The 26,962-nt window shown below is 35.5% G+C and overlaps 1 protein-coding gene and 1 non-coding gene across 5 annotated transcripts in view; one reads left to right on the top strand and one right to left on the bottom strand.

The window, feature by feature from the left end:
- Positions 1-26,962, top strand: part of GABRB2 (gamma-aminobutyric acid type A receptor subunit beta2) — a 264,711-nt gene that overhangs the window by 63,682 nt on the left and 174,067 nt on the right. For all 4 annotated transcript variants that reach the window (XM_064376505.1, XM_012461079.2, XM_012461078.2 and 1 more), the window contains one exon: positions 23,824-24,044. In XM_064376505.1, coding sequence (XP_064232575.1) covers positions 23,824-24,044 — 221 coding nt within the window. The remainder of the gene's footprint in view (positions 1-23,823; positions 24,045-26,962) is intronic.
- On the bottom strand, positions 4,168-4,274 carry LOC135275125 (U6 spliceosomal RNA). The gene has a single exon (XR_010342842.1). It is a non-coding gene; the product is annotated as a U6 spliceosomal RNA (small nuclear RNA).

Below are 26,962 nucleotides of genomic sequence, written 5' to 3'. Positions count from 1 at the left end.
CAACCTTTGTAATTCAAGGTGAGGTTTAAAAATAACTTAATGGTGTTATGTCAGAGAGTCATAAATGCAATTTCTCTTACATGTCTTTCCTTTGTAGAGAATATATGTATTCCAAGTTAATTTTTTCCTGATCACTTTGAACAAGCCAATCTCTCTGCACCCTGTAGGAACAAAGATTTTGTGATTATTATGGTTTCTCTGCTCACTGTGATTTTTCAAAAGGAAAGGGAAAGAATAGTTCCAGTTTTTCTTATATTTAAAAAAAAAAATAGGAAAGTTTGCCATATAACTACGTAGAAATCCAAACTTATAAAGCAAGTGATGGTTTCTTTGCAAAATGATTCTGTGTTTACCATACATGAAGCTATAATTAACAAATGTCCCTAATATACTTTTTATTTTTTATTTATATATTATTATACTTTAAGTTCTAGGGTACATGTGCAGAACGTGCAATTTTGTTACATAGGTATACATGTGCCATGGTGATATGCTGCACCCATCAACCCATCATCTTCAGTGGGTATTTCTCCTAATGATATCTCTCCCTTACCCCGCCACCAGCTGACAGGCCCTGGTGTGTGATATTCCACTCTCTGTGTCCATGCATTCTCATTGTTCAGCTCCCACTTATGAGTGAGAACACGCAGTGTTTGGTTTTCTGTTCTTGTGTTAGTTTGCTGAGAATGATGGTTTCCAGATTCATCCATGTCCCTGCAAAGGACATGAACTCATCCTTTTTTATGGCTGAATAGTATTCCATGGTGTATATGTGCCATGTGCTCACGTTCCATGTAGTTGTGTGGTTTTGAGTGAGGTTTTTATTTTTATTTTTATTTTTTATGGGAGAAAGAAAGAGAAAGAAAAAGGGGGAGAGAGAACAGGATTCTTGTACTATTGCCTGGGCTGGAATGCAATCTAAAAATGGATATTAAAAACCTCTTTTATGCCAATAATTGTGCTTAACAATGGAGACGGGAAGGAATAAGGGAAGAAAATAACAAACAGCCAACCAATATTTCATTTAAGTCTGTGAAATGTTATGCAAATACTGAAGAGTGATTTACTCCCAATTATGTAGTCACTTTCAAAATAGGTATAATATGATACTGAGAAAAATGTATGTTCTGTGGACCTGGGGTGGAGAATTCTATAAATATTCACTAAGTTTACTTATTCCAGGTCTAAGTTCAAATCATAGATGTCCCTATTAATTTTCTATGTCATTGATCCGTCAAATATTAACAATGTGGTGTCAAAATCTCCCGCTATTCTTGTGCGGGAGTCCAGGTCTCTTTATAAGTCATTAAGAACTTGTCTTATATATCTGGGTGCTCCTGTATTGAGTGCATATATATTTATGATCATTGACTCCTGTTGTTGCATTGATCCTTTTACCATTATGTAATGTCCTTCTTTGTTTCTTTTAGTCTTTGTTACTATTAAAGTCTATTTTGTGAGAGACGAAAGTTACAACTCCTGTTTTGTTTTGTTTTGTTTTGTTTTTGCTCTCCATTTAATTGGTGAATCTTCCTCCATCCCTTTGTTTTGAGTCTGTATGTTGTTGCTTGTGAAATAGATCTGGATACATCGTACTGATGGGTTTTGACTTTTTATTCAATTTACCTGTCTGTGTCTTTGATTGGGGCATTTAATCCATTTAAATTTAGAATTCATATTAATATTTGTGAGTTCAATATTGTCATTTAATGCTAGCTGGCTATTTTGCCCATTAGTTGATATAGATTCTTCATTATGGAGATAGTCTTTACGTTCAGGGTAAGTTTTTGGGATGACTGATACTGGTTGTTCCTTTCTGTTTGTAGTGCTTCTTTCAGAAGCTCTTGTAAAGCAGGCCTGGTGGTGATGAAATCTCTGAGTACTTGCTATTCATGAAAAACTTTATTTTTCCTTCGCTTATGAAGCTTAGTTTGGTGGGATATGAGATTCTGAGTTGAAAATTCTTTTCTTTCAGGATATTGAATATTGACCCCTACTCTCTTCTAGTTTGTAGGGTTTCTGGTGAGAGGTCTGCTGTGAGTCTGATAGGCTTCCCTTTATGGGTAACGTGACCTTTCTCTCTAGCTGCCCTTAGAATTTTCTCCTTTATTTCAACCCTAGTGAATCTAGCGATTATGTGTCTTGGAGTTGCTCTACTTGAGGAATATCTTTGTGGTGTTCTCTGGATTAGCTGGAGTTGAGTATTGTCCTGCCTTACTAGATTAGGAAAGTTTTCCTGAATAATATCCCGAAGAATATTTTCCAACTTGGATTCATTCTCTTCATGACATTCAGGTATACCTATCAATTGTAAATTAGGTCTTTTCACATAGTCTCATATTTCTTGGAGACTTTGCTCATTCCTTTTTACGCTTTCTTTTCTAATCTTGTCTTCTCGTTTCATTTCATTAAGTTGGTCTTCGACCTCTGATATCCTTTCTTCTGCTTGATCAATTTGACTGTTAAAACCTGTGCATACTTTGCAAAGTTCTCGTATTGTGTTCTTCAGTTCCATGAATTCACTTATATTCCTCTCTAAGTTGTCTATTCTCGTTAACATTTCGTCAAACCTTTTTTCAAAGTTCCTAGTTTGTTTACATTGGCTAGAACATGTTCTTTTAGCTCACTAAAGTTCCTTATTACCCACTTTCTGAAGCCTAAATCTGTTAATAGAATGCACTTGTTCTCCATCAGGCCTTGTTCTCTTGTTGATGAGGAACTGTGATCCCCTGTAGAAAGAGAGGCATTCTGATCTTGGGTATTCTCAGCCGTTTTACACTGGTTTCTTCCCATCATTGTGAGTTCATCCACCTGTCGTCTTTGTAATTAACCTACTTTCAAATTAGGTCTCTAAGTGGACGTCCAACTTGTTGATTCCCAGCGCCGAAATCTGACCAACCCACTGCATTGGCCAAAACAGCAGCATTAAGGTTCGTGGTGCTTTTCTGCCTGGGAATCTCTGGTCTGGCTTCCCTCCTGAGTCCCTTCTTCAATCAGGTAAATGGGCAACTCTGCCTTTTTGGAGCCCCAAACCTCGACCAAAAGGGGGCCCAGTCCCGTTAACTCTGCACTTACTGCCACGCCAGGGCACCGGCAAAACCGCCACGCCGTCCACAAGAGTTGCCCTGGTGACCCATGAGGCTCCTCAGCTGGGAATCTTCTGGTCCATGGGTAACAAAACTTCGTCTGAAAGTGTGGCGTCTTTTCGTTCTGTGCACTCTTTCTGGAAGCTACAATCCTGACCTGCCAGTGATCAGCCATCTTGGATCTCTCTCTTGAGTGAGGTTTTTAATCCTCAGTTCTAATTTGATTTCACTGTGGTCTGAGAGACTGTTATGATTTCCATTCTTTTGCATTTGTTGAGGAGTGTTTTAACTTCCAATTATGTGATCAATTTTAGAATAAATGTGATGTGGTGCTGAGAAGAATGTATATTCTGTTGATTTGGAGTGGAGAGTTCTGTAGATGTCTGTTAGGTCCACTCGATCCAGAGCTGAGTTCAAGTCCTGGATATCCTTGTGATTTTTCTGCCTTGTTGATCTGTTTAACATTGACAGTGGGGTGTTAAAGTCTCCCAATATTATTTTGTACAAGTCTACATCTCTTTGTAGGTCTCTAAAAACTTGCTTTATGAATCTGGGTGCTCCTGTATTGGGTGCATATATATTTAGGATAGTTAGATCTTCTCGTTGCATTGATCCCTTTGCCATTATGTAATACCGTCTTTGTCTCTTTTGATTGTTGTTGGTTTAAAGTCTGTTTTATCAGAGGATTGCAATCCCCGCTTTTTTTTTTTTTTTTGCTTTCCATTTGCATGGTAAATATTCCTCCATCCCTTTATTTTGAGCCTCTGTTTGTCTTTACATATGAGATGGGTCTCCTGAATACAGCACGTTGATGGGTCTTGATTCTTTATCCAATTTGCCAGTCTGTGTCTTTTATTTGGGGCATTTAGCCCATTTACCTTTAAGGTTAATATTGTTATATGTGAATTTGATCCTGTGATTATGATGCTACCTGGTTATTTTGCCCATTATCGATGCAGTTTCTTCATAGTGTTGATGGTCTTTACACTTTGGCATATTTTTGCAGTGGCTGGTACTGGTTGTTCCTTTCCATGTTTAGTGCTTCCTTCAGGAGGTCTTGTAAAGTAGGCCTGGTGGTGACAAAAATATGGAACGCTTCACAAATGTGTGTGTCATTCTTGCTCAGGGGCCATGTTAATCTTCTCTGTATCGTTCCAACTTTAGTATATGTGCTGCTGAAGTGAGCATGCCTAATATACTTTTTAAAAGTAAATAGTTCAGCAGTAATTATTGTATTTACATACTTGTGCTACCAATATTGAGAACTCTTTTTCTTTTGCAAAACTGATACTCTATGTTCATTAAACAACAACTTTCAATTTCCCTCAGTCCCCAACTGCTGGAAACCACTATGCTACTTTATGTCTCTATGAACTTCACTACTCTAGGTACATCATATCCATGGAATCATATAGTGTTTGGCATTCTGTGACTGACTTATTTCACTTAGCATCATGTCATCAAGGTTCATCCATGTTGTATCATGTGGATGAATCAACATGTCAGAATATCCTATCTTTTTAAGGCTGAATAACACTCCATTGTATGTATCGACCCCATTTTGTTTATCCTGTCATCCACTGACAGACATTTGAGTTGCTTCCACCCCGTGACTGTTGTGATTAATACTGTTATGAACACGGGTATACAACTACCTCTTTGAGATCCTACTTTCAATTCTTTTGGAGATATATACCCAGAACTTGGCTTGCTGGATCGTATAGTAATTCTATTTTTATGTTTTTGAGGAACAACCGTACTGTTTTCCAAAGCAGCTGCACCATTTTACACTCCTACCATTAGTTATAAGGGTTCCAGTTTCTCCTCATCTTCATCAACACTTATTGTTCTTTTTTTCTTTTTGTTTGTTTATAGTAGTTATATATATGAAATGATAGATATCTCACTGTAGTTTTGATTTGCATTTTTGTAATGATTAGTGATTTTAAGAATCTTTACATATGTTTGTTGGTCATTCATACATTATCTTTTAGAGAAATGTATTAAAGTCCTTGGCCAATTTTTTAATCAGGTTGTTTGTTCTTTTGTTATGAGTTGTAGGTCTTTTTGTTTGTTTGTTTTTCTTAATATATCCTGGATGTTAACGCCTTGTTAGATACATGATTTACAAGTATTTTCTCCTATTCCTTAGGTTGCCCTTTAACTCTGCTGACTGACTGTTTCATTTGATATGCATAAGTCTTTAAATTTGATGTAATCCCATTGTGTATTTTTGCTTTAGTTGCCTGTGCTATTGGTTATATCCAAGAAATTGTTGCAAAATCCAATGTCTTGAAACTTTTTTGTGTGCTTTCTTCTAGGAGTTTTATAACTTTGGATTTTATATTTAAACCTTTAATCCATTTGGGTTTAATTTTGTATATGGTATAAAATAAGAGCCCAACTTCGTTCTTTTGCCTACAGTTATACAGTTATCTCAATACCATTTGATGAAGAGAACGTCTCGTCTGTATTGAGTAGTCTTGGCACCTTTGCTTAATAGCATTTATTTGTTTGTACATTTGAGAGTTTATTTCTGGGCTTTCTATTCAATTCCATTGGCCATATATTTGTGTTTATGCCCCTACCACACTATTTTGATTACTATAGCTTAGTTATAAGTTTTGAAGTCAGGAGGTGTGAGACTTCCAACTTTGTTCTTTTTCAAGATTATTTTGTTTATTTGGGGTACATTGAAGTCTCCTACAAATTTTAGGATACATTTTCCTATTTTAAAAATAAATACCATAGTGCCATTGAAATTTTGATAAGGATTGCATTAAAACAGTAGTTTACTGTGGATAGTATTGACATCTTAACAATATTAAGCCTTCCAAACCTTGAAGGTGGTATTTATTTTCATTTATTTGTGTCTTTAATTTCTTTCAGAATCGTATTATAGTTTGCAGAATACAAGTCTTTTGTTACCTTGGCTAAGTTTATTCCTAGGTATTTTATTCCTTTTGATACTACTGTAATTGTTTTCTTAATTTCCTTTTTTGTATTTCTCATTGATAGTGTATAGAAATGCAACTGACTTTTGAATGTTGATTTTGTGTTCTGTAACTTTGCCAAATTTGTTTGATAATTATAAGTTTTTATGGAATATTTAGGATTTTCTACATAGTGGATTATGTTATCTGCAAGCAGAGATTATTTCACTTTTTTCTTTCCAATTAAGATGCCTTTTCATTCCTTTTCTTGTCTATCTGCCCTGGCTAGACCTTCTAGGACTGTGCTAAATAGAAGTGGTGAAAGTGGATATCTTTGTTTTGTTCTGATCTCAGAAGAAAAACTTTCAGTCTTTTGAGTCTATTGAGTATGATATTAGCTGTGGACACTTTGTATATGGCCTTTATTATGTTGAGGTAATTTTGTTTTTAGTTTGTAGAGTGTTTTCATCATGAAAAGCTGATAAATTTTGTCAAATGCTTTTTCTATATCAGTTGAAATGGTCATATTATTTTTTTCTTAATTTTGTTAATGTGGTATATTACATTTATTAATTATCATACGTTGAACCATCTTTGCATTCCAGGAATAAATTCTACTTGTTATGGTGTATATTCCTTCTCATGTACTATTGAGTTTGGTTTGCTAGTATTTTCTTGAGGATTTTTGCATCAATATTCAATATTGGTCTCTAGTTTCCTTTCTCCATAGTGTCTTTGACTTTGGGATTAGTGTAATTCAGGTCACATATAACGAGCTTGGAAGTGTTCCTCATTTTTTGGATGAGATTGGAGAGGACTCATGCTAATTCTTTTATAAATGTTTGGCAGAATGCACTACTGAAGTCATCTTGCCTTGGGTTTCAACTGTAAGTTTAGGAATAATAATAATAACAGTAAAGTGAAGAATAACATTAGGCCACGCTGCCTTCCCACATATAGACATTGAAGAGGACTTTCACATGTCATATGTAATTGTGTGTCTTGGGGCAAAGTTCACATGTCATGTGTAATTGTGTATCTTGGGACATGTTACAGAGGTAGTAGTAATTCTATTTCACAGAAGCAAAACATGACACTTAGAGATATTAAGCTTCTCTCTAAAACCATCAGGTGTTAATTGATGGAGGTTATCCTCAAGCGTGCCTCTAACTTTCCAATTAACTATTCTTTTCATTGCACCCTCTCCCCCTCACCAGCTGGTATGTTGACATTTTGACTCCTCTGAATGCATATGAGAGGTCAACTTGAGTTTCACTGGTCACATTTAGTCCAGAACAGCCAGCTCTCAGAGACATTATAATTAGATGCACCCCTTGGAGATTGCTTTTATAATATTGGCCTAGGGATTTTGAGGTATGTAATTGACTATACCATGAAGTTACAAGCAGATTTAAAAACAGTTCATTTTGAATGTAGATAGGGAAAAAGACAAATGTGTTAAGGACTCTGGTATTATATCCGGCGTAATGTAATTTCCTTTTAATTATGAGTTTCCCAGAAAACAGATGATTTTCCAAGAATCACCAACTGCTTCTAAGAGAGCAAAAAAGTGAAAAGGGAATCACAGAACACATTGACACCTATTCTTCTGAAAATATGTTTCTTCTAGACTGATAATACTAATAAATAAACTGACTTGCTACCTCTTGTATATATATAATGTTTTGTTTCTGAACATAATGATTCTGAAGCATTAGAAAAGCTACATTATGATATTTTCTTAAATTAAAAAGTAACAACAAAATTCTCTAGTTCATAAAATTAGGCCCCACATTGTATGGAGGTATAGAAAGAATGAGAAACATAGGAAAGGGAGGAAACCCATTTAGGATTTTGAAATGAGTCAAGTTCTGAGGGAAGCTGAGCAAACCATCCTGATTGAATGTCATATCAAAATTGAGTTCATCTGCAAGATAACAGGAAGGAATGAAAGGACTGCTGATGATCTTCAGAAGGCCTGCCTCTCGAAAGCTATGGACCAGTCTTTATTTCTTTTTTCTTTTTTCTTTTTTGATTTTTGAAAAAATGTTTTATTGCACTTTAAGTTCTGGGGTACATGTGAAGAACATGCAGGATTGTTGCATAGGTACATACATGGCAATGTGGTTTGCTGCCTCCTCCCCATCACCTATATCTGGCATTTCTCCCCATGTTATCCCTCCCCAACTCCCTACCCCCCACTTTCCCTCCCCTTGTCTCCCCCAACAGACCCCAGTGTGTGATGCTCCCCTCCCTGTGTCCTTAGATCTTCCCCCAGCTCTGATAAGGAGGAGCAGATGTGCCATAAATACGTTATAAGGTTCTTAGAACTGGTCTCTTCCCCAATCCATCCCTGCTTTAGGGCCTTGGCACTGGCTGTTTCCTGGGCTTGGGACTTTCTTCATATCTGCATGGCTGGGCTTTTCTACACATTCACCTCTGCTCGAATATCCACCTCCTCAGAGGTCACCTCTTCATCTACCCTTTGGTTTTCTGATATCTGTTTACTTGTTTATAGTTTTTTTCTTCTACCACACTGATGTCTGCTGAAACAGGGGACCTGGTTGTCTTAGACCAAGATTCATTCAGCCCTTAGCACATTTCCTAGTCCGTAATGGAGACACAGCAAATTTTATTTGACTCTACATCTTAAAAAGTCAGCAAATACTGAAGTGCCACTTAGCACCTTTAACATGGCTGGAGACCCTGTCGGGTCTAACAGTGGCTGATGGTATTAAAAAAGGATTTTTCTGTTAATAATAAAAATGTATTAATACAATCTGGGTAAGAGCCACAGGAGAGAGGCAGATGATGCTATTTTATTTTCTAAGAATCCACCAAATCAAGCAGCACAATTCGGTTTGATTTTTAAGTAAAATCAAACCCTTATTCAAATGTTCTTTTTTCTTTAATCAAAATTACTCCCAACTTGGTGTCATACACATGAAACAAATGAAATTGTTAATTTGTGTTCCTTTGCTCTTGGTAGGAAATTTGTTGTTATTGTATTATTTTTCCTCCTCAAGGTAAGTAAATGTTGTCATCTTTAATGCTCTATATTCATGGAACCTGCCGCCATACTTATACTTTTTCTTCATCTTGGATCATGGCCTACTGCCTGACTTCAGGCATTTTGTAATAAGTTAGTTATATAAATGTCTGTCATCGTATTGTGTAGAAAAATCTGCCGAGTTTCTCTATAGGCTGGTTGCATTCAAAGGGACACAATCTACATAGCTTTAGATTGCTTTATCAAGCCAAATGTTTAATAGAGAATTTGGAAAATTCCCTAAACATTAGGACATAATCTGAATTTCCTTCTTAATCTGAACACAAATTACAGAGCTATTTTGAAAACTCAATATAAAAATAATAAGCTTCTCATTTTTCAAAATTTGACTTGGTAATTTGATAAATTAGGCTGTGTGAGTGTTGCTAATTATTTGGAAACTGAAATTCTTAATCATAGTCAAATAAACTTAATAACTTTACCCGTACACTCTCTACCATGTCTACGTTAAACCATATGAAATAGGTAAAATTCACATATTTTTAACTGACAAAAAAAAAATGTTAATTTTTATGGTTCAACCTAAGTGTTAAGTAATAGTTGTCACCATTTTGCTGAAAGGAATCTTCCTGATGGTATGAATTTAAGCTGAGCAAGTTTTAGTTTGTCAGACCTATTTCTCCAGTTGAATTATTTATGAATGAGCACATTGTTATAGGTACCACCATACATCCCTCTAGTTATTTTGGCTCTTCAGTGCTAAAGTATGCACTCTCCCAAAACAAGGGATTTCTTAATAATTTAACACAAAGTTAGTTGATGTAATTACCTTTTGTGTAAAATTATGTGTGTGTTTAGGAGTACGTGCATGTCTGCACAACTTCAGTGTTCAAATCACAAAAAAATTCTCAGGGACTGACACTCATCTCCTACCTCCCACCCAAGAAACAATTTACTTTATGTATGCCCCAAGTAGTTCTAGTGTATGACTGTGTGTGTTTGTGCACATGCGTGCACGTGTGTGTGTGTGTGTGTGTGTGTTTTGGAGGAAGGTGGAGGAGAATAGAAGCAATGTTGGCAAAGGATGGGTCAGAATCAAAACTGGCAGTGAGGTGGGTGTTGCAGAGGCGCTTGGCATAGTACTAAGAACATGGGCTAATGGTCTGAGAATCCCACAACCAAATCAGGTCTTAGAAAATTATTGACTGAGTGATATTAAAATTATCACTTTCCTCTATGTGTCTCAGATGTGTCACTTGGAAAATGTAAATAATGAGAATGGCATTAATAATAATACAAACATTTGTAGATTTAATCTGAGCCAGATATTCTACTAATCACTTTCCTTGGGTGAATTTATTTACTCGTAGGAACTATTATCTCCCTTGTTTTGTGAAGCATGATGGCTCAGGGAGGGTAGGTAGCATGCCCAATGTCTCACAGCAGCTAGTTAAGTGGTTAATCCAATATAAAACTTATAGTGCTATTGTGACGATTAATGAAATAATGCATGCAGAAAGCAAGAACCTAGGGACAATGTTAAGTATTAACATTAGGTACAGACTAATTAGAAGATAAAATACTCTAAAGCAATTTGAGATAAATTTATAGAGCAATAAAAAGCACACATTGATAGTGAATAAATCATATATACAAAGTACACTTTTAATGTTGATTATCTGATGAACTGAGTCCTCTGCTAGGAATCATATATATTAAGGTAACAGTCAGAGATAGCCAGTTATAGGGCTAGATTGTTTTAGCAATCCTTAGAATCAGTCCCATTATCACTGAGAAGGTAAGTCTATAATAAGATGCAAAATGAACTAAGGAACATAGTGGAAAAGCTCATTGCCTGGACCATGTGCATTTTAGTTTCGCATACAAGAAAATAATTAGTCACTTCTGAACTTGAATTTCCCTAATGGGTGATCTTAGGTGCAGCTTCCATGTCCTGAATGTGTCTCTAGCAATTAGTCAGGGCTGCTACCATGTGCTTCTTCCAAAATGCTGCAATTGAACATCTGGTGTGGTGGCTTCTATTAAGGGGGAGCTGAGTTTTACTTCATTACATTCTAGTTTAGGAGGTTGAGAATGAGGAAATACTACCATGACCTATAATTGGATCAGCAATTTGTGGGCTCAGATGTGGAAGACAGAGCATTTTAAAGAGTTAGGAATGTGGAAACAGCTTCGTGGGAATACTTGCATTCCTCTCTGAGTTTTGTTTGCTTTTGATAGATAAACTATGTCCTTCAGAAATCCTTATTCCCAGCTCTGGGACATTGGCTTTTAGAACTGGAGCAACTACGAAACACTGAGAGAACACCAGTAGCTCTGAGGGTGTTTGAAACAGGTACGAAAGAGAAAAAGTGAAACCTAGTTCTCAAATGCCAGTGAATAGAGACAACAAATTCCTTGGGGGATTCTGGAATAATGATTAGTAAAGAGGATTTAAAAATCAACATTTAAAATCCATGCAGGAGGCATGAAGTGAGAACAATGTGTCCATGAACAAATACTCATGAAGGATCACCTATGTAAAGATAAGATGCCTGGATCACTTAACGAAGAAAAGATGGTTTCTGACTTCAGGAGCATAGTACAGTAGTTTCCCTTTGTCTCAGGTTTCTATTCCCATGGTTTCAGTTACCAGTGGTCAACCATGGTCCAAAAAAACGAAATGCAGAATTATAGAAATAAACAATTCATAAATTTTAAATTGAGTGCTGTTCAGAGTAATGTGATGAAATCTCTCATCATCCTGCTCTGTCCCACCTAGAAAGTGAATCATCCCTTCGTCCAGCAGCTCAGTGCTGACTGTTCTATCTGCCTGTTTGTCACTCAGTAGCCATCTCAGTTAGCAGATCAGCTGTCACAGTATCGCAGTACTTGGGTTCAAGTGACCTTTATTTTACTTAGTTATAGCCCTAGAGCTCAAGAGTAAAGCTGCTGGCATTTTATTATTTTTTTTCTATTTTATTATTGTTGTTAATCCCTTACTGTGCCAGATTTATAATCTGAACTTACTGTGTTTACATAGGAAAAATCACAGTATACATAGGATTCTGCACTATCTGTGGCTTCTGGCATCCACTGGGGTCTTGATACCGGTCCCCCATGGATAAGGCGGGGCTACTGTGTAGTTTAGTTGGGAGATTATTCCCCTCACCTAAACAATCATTCTATTCGGTAGTGTTTGGCTTACTACAGAACATACATTAGAAGGCTTACAGGGTGAATGCTGATGTATAGGAGAAGTGGAAGAACTCTCATGGAAGCTTGAAGGATAGATAGGGTTTGGATAGAAAGGAAGGGCAACAATTCTCCATGATTAAAAAAAGAATAAAAGGAAAGAAAAGATGTGTCAAGAAAGGTAGAAAAGTTTAATTCAAGCAAAAGATCAGGAAAGTGATGGGTTGAAGGTAAGTGTAGTGTCAGAGATGCACAGAATGTCTGAGGGATCATCCATTCTATCTCAGATTGTTCACTTTGGTTGAGAAAACAGAGATGACGAAAGGCGAAGTGACTAGAACAGACTGTGAAGAGCTTTGTGAGGAGCTTGTACTTCATGGCCATAGTTTCTTTGAAAGCTTTTGCAGGAGAATCCATTGACTTGAACTTCCATTGCAGTGCAGAGGGTGCTCTTAGACTTAAGTAAGTGAACAGCTCTCTGTGTATATGTGAATAATGTTTACATCTCCTCTGAGTATTAGACAAGAAGCAGATATAAAGTCTTTACCTTAAAAATGAAATATTCTTTCCTGACGGTGAGGTGAAGAAGACTGAAGTTAGTGCCAGAAGAACATTTTGAGTTGCCTTTGTTCGGTGTTTAAGGGGAAACATAGTAGCGGTTTTCACTGATCAATGATGGTTATATGTTAGCTTCCCTGGAAAAGGAAAAATGGTGGAACAATTAGTGTTCTTACTTTTTGTATGATTCTAAATGAACCCCTTTTCAATATAAAAGAAATTTATGCTTTGTTAATAAGCCTAAATGTAGAGGCTTCTCATTTATTTGTGACTATGGGTAAATTTTCTTTCTCTTGATACTAACCTCTGAAATATGCATAAAGACATATTTGTAATGTTAGATACTAGTTTTTTAATGTAACACAACAAGTAATTATTTGTTTAGTTTTATTATAGAAATGATACACCTAACAAAACACAGATTAACAAAAATTGTTGAAAATCACTTGACATATCATCACACGGAGATACTACTATTAATATTAGATATATTTTTAGACGTGTTTTCTCAATCTATGTGTATGGTTCGTTCCCAGATTGGGTCATGTTGTGCATATTGTTTTGTAGTCTTCTCAAAAAGATAAGTTATAATGTTATGTATTAGTACTATAGTAACATCTATTCATGTCATAAATATTTTTATAATATGTATGCCTGTATGCATTTCATTATATATTTGTACTATGTTTCATTTACACAATTTTATATTTATGAACATTTATGTTTTTACTAATTTTATTTTATTGCTAATATAACAATAAGTATTTTGGGAGTATTAAGGTCTATGTGTTGTCTTTCATTTGTGCTTTCATATATTTTAATAGTTTTGGGGTTTTTTGTTGCTACTATGTCCTAAGCTCTGTTTTAGGCATAGGGGTACATCAGTGAATAAGCTAAGAAGGTTTTTATTTTCATGGAACTTACCTTCTTTTTTGGCGACATGAAAATACATGAGGAAACAAACAAATGAATATTATTAACTGAAAAAATATGATAAGTGCTGTGAACGTCATAAAAATAAGGGACGTGACAGGGATTGCTAGGACTGAGAGGAAGGGAAAACCCCACTGAGGAGGTGTGAGCTCTGAATTGAGCTCTGTGTCCCAGGAAGGAACCAGCCATGCTTGGGGACATAGGCTGTCAGTTAGGTTTTCAGTCAGTTGTAAAGACCAAGTTTGTAAAGTCTGAAGGAACTTGAAGTATTTGCAAAACAGAGAAAAGGCCAATGTAGTTGGGCTTAGTGAGTGGAGGTGAGGGAAAAGAAGAGGGAATAGGTGGTGAGATCAAAGAGGTAGGCAGAATCCAAGTTACATAAAGCCTTTAAGGCCATACTAATAAGCTTGGATTTTGTTCTAAGTGCAGTAAAAAGCTTTTAGATCATCTTAAGCAAGGAAAAGACATGATTTGCTTTACATTTCTGCTACACTGTAGGAGCAAGGGTTAGCCTCAAGGAGATAGTAACAATGGCTTACGTAACTTGTAAACAATAGTGCCTTAAACTAGATTGTTTAAAATTGAGACAGATGTAATAGACTTGTGACAATATTTGGAAGTAAAGCTGTCAAAGCTTGCTGCTTAATTATTTTCTATAAATATTCCATTGCATGCAAATCCAAATATCGGAGCAAAGGATATGCACATTTTAGAAATCTCTGTATATATTCCCATGTGTCCAGCATTACCACATAAGAGACAATTGCAGTTTTCTACCATTTACCAGAAAGTGTGCTAAGTATTGCCTTATACACATGACTAAGATGTAATCTTTACTCTCACAGCCTATGATGTTAAGAATGTACTTACTGTATAACTTAGGTCTTATTTTGGTGTTATTCAGATAATAATTTATGCATCAGATGTATTTTCTCCCATGAAGTGGTAAAAAATAAGTTAATTGCAAAAATAGTTTGGTATTCTAATGTTTGGAAATCTGTCCTGTTGTCATATTTTTGAAAAATTGAAATAGCAGACAAAAAAAAACTGAAATATTTTTCTAAAAATGCCTAATATTAAAACATTCTGTCCAGAATGATAGTAAAAGTTACAAATATGCTATGCTGAATAATTGTGGAGTTTTATTCACATGAAACTTGTGTTACCTTTAAATTAAATCACACTTGCTCACATAGTTTCTAAGTCACAGATTTTTACTACCTTAAAAACATTAACCTTGTCTTTTGAAAGACAGTAGGTCAGATTGTCAGCTTGAAACCTCAACTTTGATATAGCATAAATGAAGGAAATAAATGATGGTATATTAGACACAGTTGTTCTTTCAACAAGAGGTAATTAAGATGAAGTTAAATATTTTTTTCTTTTAAAATTATAAAAGCCTGAGAGCAGAGACAGAGATTTCTCTGAAACCATCTAATTTTAGAGACAAAGCCATTATCTAGAAGAACTCAACAAGCAAGTTTTATCACCAGAGCTCAAGATTTTAGTTCAGTAATGATGATTTTCAAAGCTCAGAAAATGTGCTTCTAATGGATAAAGCAAATTAAACAAACCATAGCTTATCACGAATGAAAATAAACTTTAAACTCTTGTCATTAAAAAAATAAGCTGTTAGGTGTCTTTATGTCTTTAAATAGCAGACCAAATGCATGTGAAACCAACCCCTTACCCTGCCATCTTATTCCCAAGTAGAGAAATGGTAGGGAAAAAGACATAGTTGTATTGACCATTTTTCCCACACACATAGCCATGCTTTAAAAGAAAAGAAGAAAACCTCTATTGATAATAAATGCTAAAGTGTCTACAGAAAAACAAAATGCATATGGAAAACATATAAATGAAGATAAATAAAGTGGAAGGGGAAGACTGAAGCTCATGGTTGAATAGCCATTCAGGTCCAGGTGGGGATAGAGGCCACTCACAGGCAACCTGTAGGCTTGAGACAAGGGAAGATGCTGCACCACACATACAGAATGAAGTTCTATAGCTTCAAGTGGCCAGAACAATGCCACTAGTCCAGAAAATGAGGGTAAATGGAAAGTGGTTCTCAAGAAGATATTTCTGTCTCTCTTTTTTTTTTTAAAATTATACTTTAAGTTCTGGGATACATGTGCAGAACGTGCAGGTTTGTTACATAGGTATACACGTGCCATGGTGGTTTGCTGCACCCATCAACCCGTCATCTACATTAGGTATTTCTCCTAATGCTATCCCTCCCCTAGCCCCCCACTCCCTGACAGGCCCCAGTGTGTGATGTTCCCCTCCCTATGTCCATGTGTTCTCATTGTTCAACTCCCACTTATGAGTGAGAAGATACTTCTCATTTTCTAATGATAAAACTCCTTCAATGGCTAATGTTAGTGTTTCCTTTTTTTGTTTGTCTTATTAGTATTTAAACATTGTCATTGAATGAATATGTTAATTCAGGTTGAGATGAATGAAGAGAAACTTAGAAAGTGTGCAAAAATACTCCACAAAAATGCAGTGATTATAGATATCAGCCTAAATATGTTTTTACTTTCCAAAATCCTAAAATATCTACCCAGGATATTTGTTTATTACAAAAGATAATAGCAGCTTCACAGTGTAGAAGCCTAGCAGATATTACCTTAACCAGTTATTCAAGATTAAGATGACCAGGAATTTTCCAGAATGTCATTTTGACATTATGTACACTTTATATATACTATTTGTATGATGGATACAACATTGCTTAGGTGATACATTGACCCAAACTGTGTAATCTCAATCTAATCATAAGCACTCATCAAACAAATCCAAACTGAAAGACATTGAACAAAAAAACTAACTGCTACTCTTCAAAAGTGTTAACCTCATCGAAGACAAGGAAGCACTGAGGAACTGTCACAGGTTGAAGGCGAAGGAGCATAAGTATTAAGTGTAAGGTACATCTTGGGTTGGATCCTGGAATTTTTTAAAAAAAGGGCATTATTGATATGAGAGACTTTTTAAATAAGGTCTATAGTTAATATTATTATATATGTCAATTTTCTGGTTTATATTGTTTTATAGCTTTGCAAAATGTTAATCTTAGAGTAAGCTATGTAAAAAGTATGCAGAAACTCTCTGTACTAGTTTTTATTTCAAAATATAAAGTTAAAAGAAATTTAAAAGGTAATAACATACGATATGTGTGTATATTCAAATATCCTATAACAAGAAGTAAATTTCCGAATTAAAAAAAACAAATGTTCAAAGAGCGTGGATAGGCACTTTACAGAACAACAACCTTAAAAAGATAAGAAACACACATTTTTCACGGTAGGTATTTTTTAGAACACTGAGCCAGAGAGACAGGAAAAGTTTAAATCTTGGCAATAGAAAACAAATTTTAAAGACAATAAAAGCAAAAACAAAATTATTTAGACATATAGAAGATTTTCTTTTCTATTTTTTTTTATTGCACTTTAGGTTCTGGGGTACATGTACAGATCATGCAGGATTGTTGCATAGGTACATACATGGCAAGGTGGTTTGCTGCTTCCATCCCCTCATCACCTATATCTGGCATTTCTCCCCTTGTTATCTATCCCCAACCTCCCCAACCCCCACTGTCCCTCCCCTAGCCCCTCCAGCAGACCCCAGTGTGTGATGTTTCCCTCCCTGTGTCCATGTTTTCTCATTGCTCAACACCCATCTATGAGTGAAAATATGCAGTGTTTGATTTTCTGTTCTTGTGTCAGTTTGCTGAGAATGATGTTTTCCAGATTCATCCATGTCCCTACAAAGGACATGAGCTCATCCTTTTTTATGGCTGCATAGTATTCCACGGTGTATATGTGCCACATTTTCTTTGTCCAGTCTATCGTTGATAGGCATTTGGGTTGGTTCCAGGTCTTTGCTCTTGTAAACAGTGCTGCAATGAACATGTTCATGTATCTTTATAATAGAATGATTTATAATCCTTTGGGTATATACCCAGTAATGGGATTGCTGGATCAAACTTCTTGGTCCTTGAGGAATCGCCATACTATCTTCCACAATGGTTGGACTAATTTACACTCCCACCTACAGTGTAAAAGTGTTCCTATGTCTCCACATCCTCTCCAGCATCTGTTGTCTCCAGATTTTTGATGATCGCCATTCTAACTAGCATGAGATGATATCTCAGTGTGGTTTTGATTTGCATTTCTTTAATGACCAGAGGTGATGAGCATTTTTTTCATGTTTGTTGGCCTCATATATGTCTTCTTTTGAAAAGTGTCTGTTCATGTCCTTTGCCCACATTTGAATGGGTTTGTTTTTTTCTTGTAAATCTGTTTTAGTTCTTTGTAGATTCTGGATATTAGCCCTTTGTCAGATGGATAGATTGCAAAAATTTTTTCCCATTCTCTTGGTTGGTGGTTTGCTCTAACGATTGTTTGTTTTGCTGTACAGAATCTCTGGAGTTTAATTAGATCCCATTTGTCTATTTTGGTTTTTGTTACCAGTGCTTTTGGTGTTTTAGTCATGAAGTCCTTGCCTATGACTATAGGCATATAGAAGATTTTTAAATGACAACATGAGTTTGAATATAAGGTCAGCAGAGCATTTTCTAGAATGGAATTATTTCATCCCTAGAAATGGCCTTGGAAATCACCTACTCTAAATGCATTGTTGTACAAATTGGGAATTGAGAGCCTATAACCAATTAGGGTAGCCTTGTCAGCCTGTCCTGGTGGAGCCCTATGTCCCTGTATATTCATGAAGGAGATTTAATTTGTAGCATAACTCTACCTTTTTTTTCCCTCCAGATGTCAGACAGCTTTTGTTTCCCCTAATTCCTAAGTTAATTAGCTACAGTTGTTCTTTTGACTTGGAGATAGGCTGAGATATTTGAAGGATTCCCTCAAGGTCACATCAGAGGAACATAGACGTACTGGGATATGGACCTAGATGTGTCTGACCCCAGAGACTATGCTTTTTTGAAAGCAGTTTAAACATTTATTTTTTTCTTTACATACAGAAAAATGCACTCACTTTGGTATACAATTCTGAGTTTTGACAAATGTCTGAAGTCCTAACGCCACCGCTGCTATTAAGAGGCAGAACAGTTCTGTTACCTAAAATCATTCTCTCATGCTTACCCTTGGGGGTCAACTGCATTCCAATCTTGAAGCCCAGGGTACTGTCCCTCTGTTCTTCATTCCTATAGTTTTACCTTTTTCGTGTCATACAAATGGAATGATACAATATGTATCCTTTTGAATCTGGCTTATTTCACTTAGCTTTCTGTATTTGAAAACCATTAATGATATTGCTTATATCAATAAGTTGGTTCCTTTTTATTGCTGAATAGTATTCTGTTTCAGGGATGCACTGCAAAGGGATACAAGTCTATCCCTTTATCTGCTGAAAAGCATTCAGATGGCTTCCACTTCTAGTTTAAAATGAAACTGCTATAAACATTTGCAGACAGGAGTGGGATTGCTAGGTTCATCAAATGTATGTTAACATTATAAGAAATTGTCAAACTGCTTCCCAAGTGACTGATAGTTTTGTATTTCCACTTGCAATGTGTGAGAGTTTGGGTGTACTTTCTCACCAGCACTCGGAATTCTCAGTTGTTTTTTGATATTTTTATTTGCACTTTTTTAATGAGTGTGTGGCAGGATCTCATTGTGTTTTTAAATTTGTTTTCCATAATGACTAATGATGTTGAACATCATTTTACATGCTTATTCACTATCTGTGTATCATTGGTTAAGTGTATGTTCACATCTTTTGCCTATTTTTGTTGGATTGCTTGAATTTTGAGAATTTTTATATGCTTATAAATTATGAATATAAGTTGTTTGCCAGTTATGTGATTTGCGAATATGTTCTACCAGCGTGTAGTTTTTATTTTCACTTCCTTAATAGTGTCTTTCCTAAAGAAAAAACTTTTGAGTTCTGTTGAGGTCCAATTTATCATATTTTTGTTTTCTTGATTATACTTTTAGGTTTGTATCTAAGAAGTCTTTGCTGAACCCAAAGTTAGAGAATGTCTTCTGTTTTTCTCTTAAAGTGTTATAGTATTACATTTTACACTGAAGTCGATGACACATCTGGAATTAAATTTTATATACAACATGAAGTATGGGTCAAATGTTTTAATCTACATATCCACGTATCTACTTGTATATTAATGTTCCGTTTGAATGAAACCATTTGTTATATAATGACATTATGCTTTCTCCTGTCTACTGCCTTTGTACCTTTATCAGAAATCAGTTGAACATATTGGTTCATGGGTGTATTTTTAAACTCTTCTGTTTTAGACTTTATGTTTCTATCAATACGACCACACTGTGGTTATGTTAGTAAGTCTTAAAATCAGTATAGTAAGTCTTGAAATACTACCACACTGTGGTAGCATTAGTAAGTCTTGAAATCAGATTGTGTGACTTTTCCAGCTTTGTTTTTCCCTTTCAAAATTGTTTTGGCTATTCTCTGTCTTTTTTTTTCTTATATAAATTTTTGTAATCACCTTGTCAACATCTACAAAAAAAAATTGTGATAGGGAGGATTTGAAATGAAATGAATAGCATTTGAGATGAAATGAAATAGCATTTAATCTGTAAGTCAGTTTAGGGGGTATGGACATCTTAAAAATATTCACTCTGTGAGGCCAGAAACATCTCTCTCTGTTTACTGAAGGTCTTCATACTTTTGTCTGTAGGGGTGTATGTGTGTGTGTGTGTGTGTGTGTGTGTGTGTGTGTGTGTATGTGTACATGCATGCTACTTTAAGGAGGACAAGAGGAAAAAGAAAAATAATCAAGAAACTTATATTTATAGTAGTATTTCTCACATTTTGATTCTTTCCTCAATCTTTCTACTTTGCATAGTCCTCAGGTAGTTGAGGTTTTATTCCTTCCAGAGTTTTTAGTTATAATTAGTGGAAGAAATAGCCTGTAATGGGCTTATTTTGGTATTAAAAATCAATTGGCTTTAATTTTAATTATGTAAATCCTTCTTGGGTGGTGATGACATGGATCAAATAGCACCCAGAATTGGTTTATTTGGGGTTTTTCAGTTTGAATAAACTAACTCTGAGACAACTTCCCAAAGGAGGAGTTGCCAAATGTAAAGGATATCCTTGCATTATTAAAGTACAAAGGATTTATCTCAGATGGGCAGGAGCCTAGGGGAAAGGGCAGAAAACAGGACCATGTTTTCTTTTGATGTGCGCTAACATTTAGTTAGAATAGGAGCTTCTTCCTTTCTTGATAGTGTCATGATGCATATTTGAAAATAAATGAAATGAAAATTGATGTGACAGTTTTCAAAGTTACCAGGGCCTGTCTGAGAACATTTTTTAGCAGGCACTGTCTTGCTGACAAATAACAGAAGTTAGCATGTGATAGAGGGTCTCACAATATTACCATTCATTTAGCCCAAAAGATAATACAATTTCCTGTGTCCAAACACATCTCAGCTGATTGATAAACTTCAGCACCTTCCAAACAGTATTATTTCTCCTGACTCTCAAGAGGGCTTATCAAAGAAGTGTAAGTAGCTTTCTCTTCTTACAGCGATAATAGTCAAAATTTCCATTTCGAATCACTAAATGTATTCTTCCAAGCACAATATTATTGCATGTTTTATTTTTTATGCCTTATTTTTAGATTATTTGTAACATAAGCACACACAAAAATATGTATCTGATCCTTTTTTTGTTTTCTAGTTATATAGTTCATGAATCTTAATCGTGCTTTTATTATAAATTAACATGGTCCTTTAGAGATCCTCAGACTAATTCTTCAGTAAAGCAGAGTGCTGCAGAACAGTCCAGAATGCTAACTACAGTAATCCACTAAAGTGAATTTCACCAACAACTATTGATACATATTTAGGATATTGATATATATTTTGTTAGGATAGAAGTTTGATTGTAAAATTAGAAGATCCTACACTGACTTCTGAGTGAGGTCAATATGTGTGTGTTCTCTAAGCCACAGAAAATATTTTAATATTTTTACAACAGGTTACATTGTTCCTATGAAAACTGTTCAATGTTATAGCAGACAATATGAGTCATATTTTAAAATGATGTAACCAAATTAAGATGTATAAATCTCAACAAAGGTTAGAAAAATGCAAGACTTCACTGAAATTGAAGTATATATCTTATATACAAAATTATGCAGATCCGTGCAGAAATCCACTAGGCATACTTTACTGTAGGTATATACTTTCATTCATTGGTTATTTGAGTCCTTGGCACACTCTAGCCTCTCAGGTTGCAGAGATAATTAATACATGATTCTAGTTTTTTAAAAACCCTCAAGTAGGACATTGTGAACTGATTTTAAAATAGAATTGTAATTATGCTTTTCAAATGAATATTTGGACCTTCACTTAGTCATTCAGATGAGAGTGAGAGAGCAATTACATTGTACCCATAGGCTTCTAATGGATAAAATATGTCACTTATAAATGCTTCATTCATAGTATATAGCTTTTTGTAGTTTACAAATTGCATTTGAGTTGTACATTTAATTTTCATAATAACTTTCTGATTAGATCGGGCATGTATTAAAAGCCCCGTTTATATTTAATGGAACTGAAACTAAAAGAAGTTATGTACATTTATCTCCTGGAAACTGAATTGGGAAATGATAGAATTGGTACTCCAAGGGCAGTGCTCACTTTACAGTAGCCAGCACACGGTGTCTAAAAGTTAGAGCCCAGCCTGCTTGTCCATAATGCTGGGATTGAAATTCTCATGATAAATTCACTGAGTTAATATTGTTTAGATAGCTGAGAAGCTTACATTAGCCTCAGTGTAAATGTCACCTTTTCTGAGAAACCCTCCTTGATTAGACTAGACTGATTATGATTCTCATTTACAAACTCTTGCAATTACTACCATAATAAGTTAGCCACTTTGTAACAATCTATTTTAAATATGCATAACCTTCTAAAATTTCATGGGGCTGATATTCTTGACTGCTGTATTTCTACTCTCCCTATGTATCACTCGCTCAAACATGTTCTTCAAACATGTCCAGCCTGTCTATTTATATTAGGACCTCTGCAGATTCCCGTCTGCTCAGCATGTTCTTTTCCTAAGAGCCAGTGGTCTGAGCTCCTTCTCTGGTCTCTGCACAATGCTAACTCCTAAGAGAAGCTTTTCATCATCATTCCAGTTAGATATTTTGCACCTTGATTTATTTGCTTCATAAGATGTAGCATTATTTGACATGATTCTGTTGATTTATCTATGCTTTGTTTTTAAATTCCCTGAGAGCAGGCATTTAATCTGTCATCCCAGCACCTCAATGGTTCCTGTCAAATGCTGGATACTTATTATATATTTAATGATTGAATGAATGAATGGAAGAATGAATTGATGAATTGTTAGGTTTGGATGAGCTAGTTAATGTTTTTAGTATGCATAGAAACAAATACATAATTATTTTTAAAATGCTATTTATGTCTCACCAAAAAGAGTCCTGCATACTCCACTTTGAGAAGCACAAATTAATCATTGGGTAATTATTCCTTGATATCTTTCTTCCTCAGAAATTTATAAATTTCTTGTGAATATATTCTCTTCACTTATGTGTTCATAGTGCCTACCATTGGGCCTGGCCCATGGTAGTTACTGGGCAAGAATGGGTTTAATAAATTAGTAATTGTCTATATGTGAATAGTATATGTTTATACTGTGTGGCTACATATATAAATTTGTTTTCTTGGCTGGGTGTGGTGACTTATGCCTGTAATCCCAGCAGTTTGGAAGGCTGAGGCGGGTGAATCACCTAAGGTCAGGAGTTCGAGACCAGAATGGCCAACAAGGGGAAAATCAGTCTCTACTAACAATACAAAAAATTAGCCAGGTGTAGTGGCACACTCTTGTAATCCCAGCTACTTGAGTGCTGAGGCAGGAGAATTGCTTTAACCCAGGAGAGGGAGGCTGCAGTGAGCCAAGATCATGCCAGTGTACTCCAGCCTGGGTGACAATGTGAGACCCTGTCTCAAAAAATTAAAAAATAAAAATAAAAAAATTAATTTATTTTCTTATTAATACTGAGATGTTTGCTTATCCCCCAAATCTTTTTGGGTGTGAACTAACCATATCTTTTTTCTCACATTTACAGGATTATACCTTGACAATGTACTTTCAACAAGCCTGGAGAGATAAGAGGCTGTCCTATAATGTAATACCTTTAAACCTGACTCTGGACAACAGAGTGGCAGACCAGCTCTGGGTGCCTGATACCTATTTCCTGAACGATAAGAAGTCATTTGTGCACGGAGTCACTGTTAAGAACCGCATGATCCGCCTGCATCCTGATGGCACCGTCCTTTATGGACTCAGGTCTGTTGTCCCCAATTCAAAATATACCTTTTCCTGAACAAAATAGCTGTTACTTTTCATTGGATGAAAATATTGTGCTATTTTTCGTACTCTTTCTTCGATTCTACTAAGAAACAGTTAAGCCTCCTATCCACTAGACATTCAAGAGCTTAAGGTAGCATGCTTACAAAGGGACTTAACCTCAGCTAAGACTACGCTTTTCTGAATTATCTTCCAATATTAGCTTCCTGATCCTAAAGCTGCTTTCTTTAAAGAATAGAGATAAACAATATCAAAATAGCTGAGGCACAGATTTTCTTTAAAATGGAAAAAACACTGTGAATGCCAAATAATTGTTTGAATGTGGCAGATACTGTGTTTTATAAATTCCTTCTGAGCTGCCTGAATGGGATCATGGCCTTCTGATGACTAGAAAGCTTATTGTAACCTTTCACCTTCCAAGGAGCAATCAGACTTGCAAATAATAAGGTAGTTATCTCATGTTTATTAATAGGAAATTTACACTCAAATAGACCTCTATGTCAGAAAATAATTGTGATACTTTGATATTTGGATGAGGATAATTTTGTAGAATGAGATGGTTTTTCTTTTAAACTTTACTCTGTACTGAAAGCATGGTTTTGTATTAAAAGATGGTTTTCTAGAAAAAGTGAAGAAAATATATCTTTTTCTGAAAACATTATAATATAAAGGGTTTCTCTTTATTAGAGTAGAAGAAATTCTAAACTTTGACATTTTTAGTTGCCTAATTTGTTCTGCTTTACATGAATATGTGGTTACCTTCTCATAATGTTGATAATAGTAATAGTATTCACTTATTGAACACTTGTTATGGGTCAAATATTGAGCTAAGTGCTTTCACACATTATTATAGTTAACCCTTACAACAACCTCATATATTAGCGACTGCTATTGTCTTTATTTTCAAATGAAGAAACAGAGGCTGATGCAATTTGCCAAAGATTACAAAGAAAGCAATCTCTGGAGATGGTATATAAACCCTGTTCCAAGTTCAAAGCCAGAGCCCTCAGCGGGATGCCTTCAATCCCACATTTTTCTTGTCTATTCTATCTCATTTTTATTTTCTGCTATATCCAGTTCCCCTGACTGATGCATTATCTTAGATCCTTAGATTCAGCTTTTTTGTTTATGACATTTGTAGAGAAGAAGGCATTTGGCCTTCAAGGGAGGGGGGATAAGAGCGGCAGAACGAGAGCACATTTGTACTCTGTGTCAAGTACTGGTGGTATAGAAATGAGTTAGATACAGGCACTGCTCACATGCGTGCCTCAGAAAAGAAGGAAATAGAAGAGAGAGAAAGCAAGTTGACTGGTAAAGTCTGAAAAGATTCTACTGAAGTGGTGGGCTTCGAAAGTACTAATGGAAAGCATTGTGTCCAGCAGATACATTATACTAAAATTATTACTTAGAATCAACTACAAAATATACAGTATCAGAGAGACCTTGATGAGAGAGAGAGACCATGTGTGCAGTGGAGAACAGGGAATGAAAAAGGATTGTAGTTTAACGTTTTTAAAAAGTTAAGCACAGAGGGAGATTAGAATCTAGAAGAAGGAGATAAGAATCTAGAAGAAGGCAGGAGACACAGAAATGATAAGTTACCCAGAGCAGACCCAGTGCTAGATGCATTTTGTCCATCATATCATTTCATCGTCACAGAAATAATGCAGAAATCACCCTGGGCTCTTCCTGTTTCTCCAGAATACCTATCTTTAGGGCACAGGATGTGTCATACTCTCATTTGTATACCCAATACTGACTAAGCACCTACACTGTAAATAGCAATGCAGTAAAGGTTGAGGATGTATTCATAAATGCATGTAGGCAAAGTTGAGTGGACAGGAAAATCAACAATCAGAATGCCTTTGGAATTGAGAGGAAAAGGGAAAGATCAATATTATAGATGATAAATTGGCTTCTTTATATTATTACTTCGTTAATCAAACAAAAAAATAATGGCCATTTATTCTTTCCATTCAGATCACCTGGACACCATTGTACCTTTAACTCATGACATTAGAAAATAATCATTGTCCCATCCCCACTTCCATCAAGGGCTATTGACAAAATATTCGGGTTCCTGAACACATCTAACATGCATAGAATTAACACTTCCCCACTGAGCGGGCTCATGAATGGTGATTGTTCTCTCAGCTGTATTGTTAATTGTGAAGGGGAGAATAATAAGGACATTCCTCAGGAAATATATAAATGTCCCATTCCAGTTTTAATGGGCAAATAGTAGAACAATTTCTTCCTTAGATGGAAATGTAATGTATATTAGATAGTTCTTTCTCAACTCCAGGAGGTTAATTTGCAATAGATAAACAAAAGGAATTCAGTTAAAGTTAGATATTTTTCTATTTAATTTCTACCTCTATTTTATATAATGCTAAAATACATTATTCTGTTGTTACTGCTGATTCTACAATACTTAGCCCCTCCTTCTACTTACCCACCCTGAGCCAGTAATTTTCTATTGCTGACAGTCTAGTAAGAAGTTTATTTTGTGTCTGTATTCCATAAAGCTGCATTGAAACAACACTTAAAATAGTGATAATATTAATATCAGTACCTAGTACTCATTAAAAGACTTAGCATTTACTTATCACTTTGCCAGAACTTTGCATATATTATCTTATTAATATTAACTTTAACCCTCAAAAATGGGTACCATCATTTTCTCCATCTTACATGAAGAAATGAAGGAACTTGCTGACAAAATTACACAGCTGCTATGCTGAAGAGCTTAGTTATCTGAAAGTAAAGACGTTGATCTTCACTCTTCCGTACCGCTTCTTATGTACTGGCAAGATGGAAATAAAGAATAGTAGGAATCACCTGAGAGCATGCAAGGAACAAAAAAGATTAAAAAGTGTTTAGATGTAAACATCTTT

Source organism: Aotus nancymaae, unplaced genomic scaffold (genome assembly GCF_030222135.1).
Source record: "Aotus nancymaae isolate 86718 unplaced genomic scaffold, 86718_ANA_hifiasm-v0.15.2.pri h1tg000015l_0, whole genome shotgun sequence".
NCBI lineage: Eukaryota > Metazoa > Chordata > Mammalia > Primates > Aotidae > Aotus > Aotus nancymaae.
The sequence above is the reverse complement of the archived record's forward strand: the minus strand, read 5'-3'. Positions and strand labels throughout refer to the sequence as shown.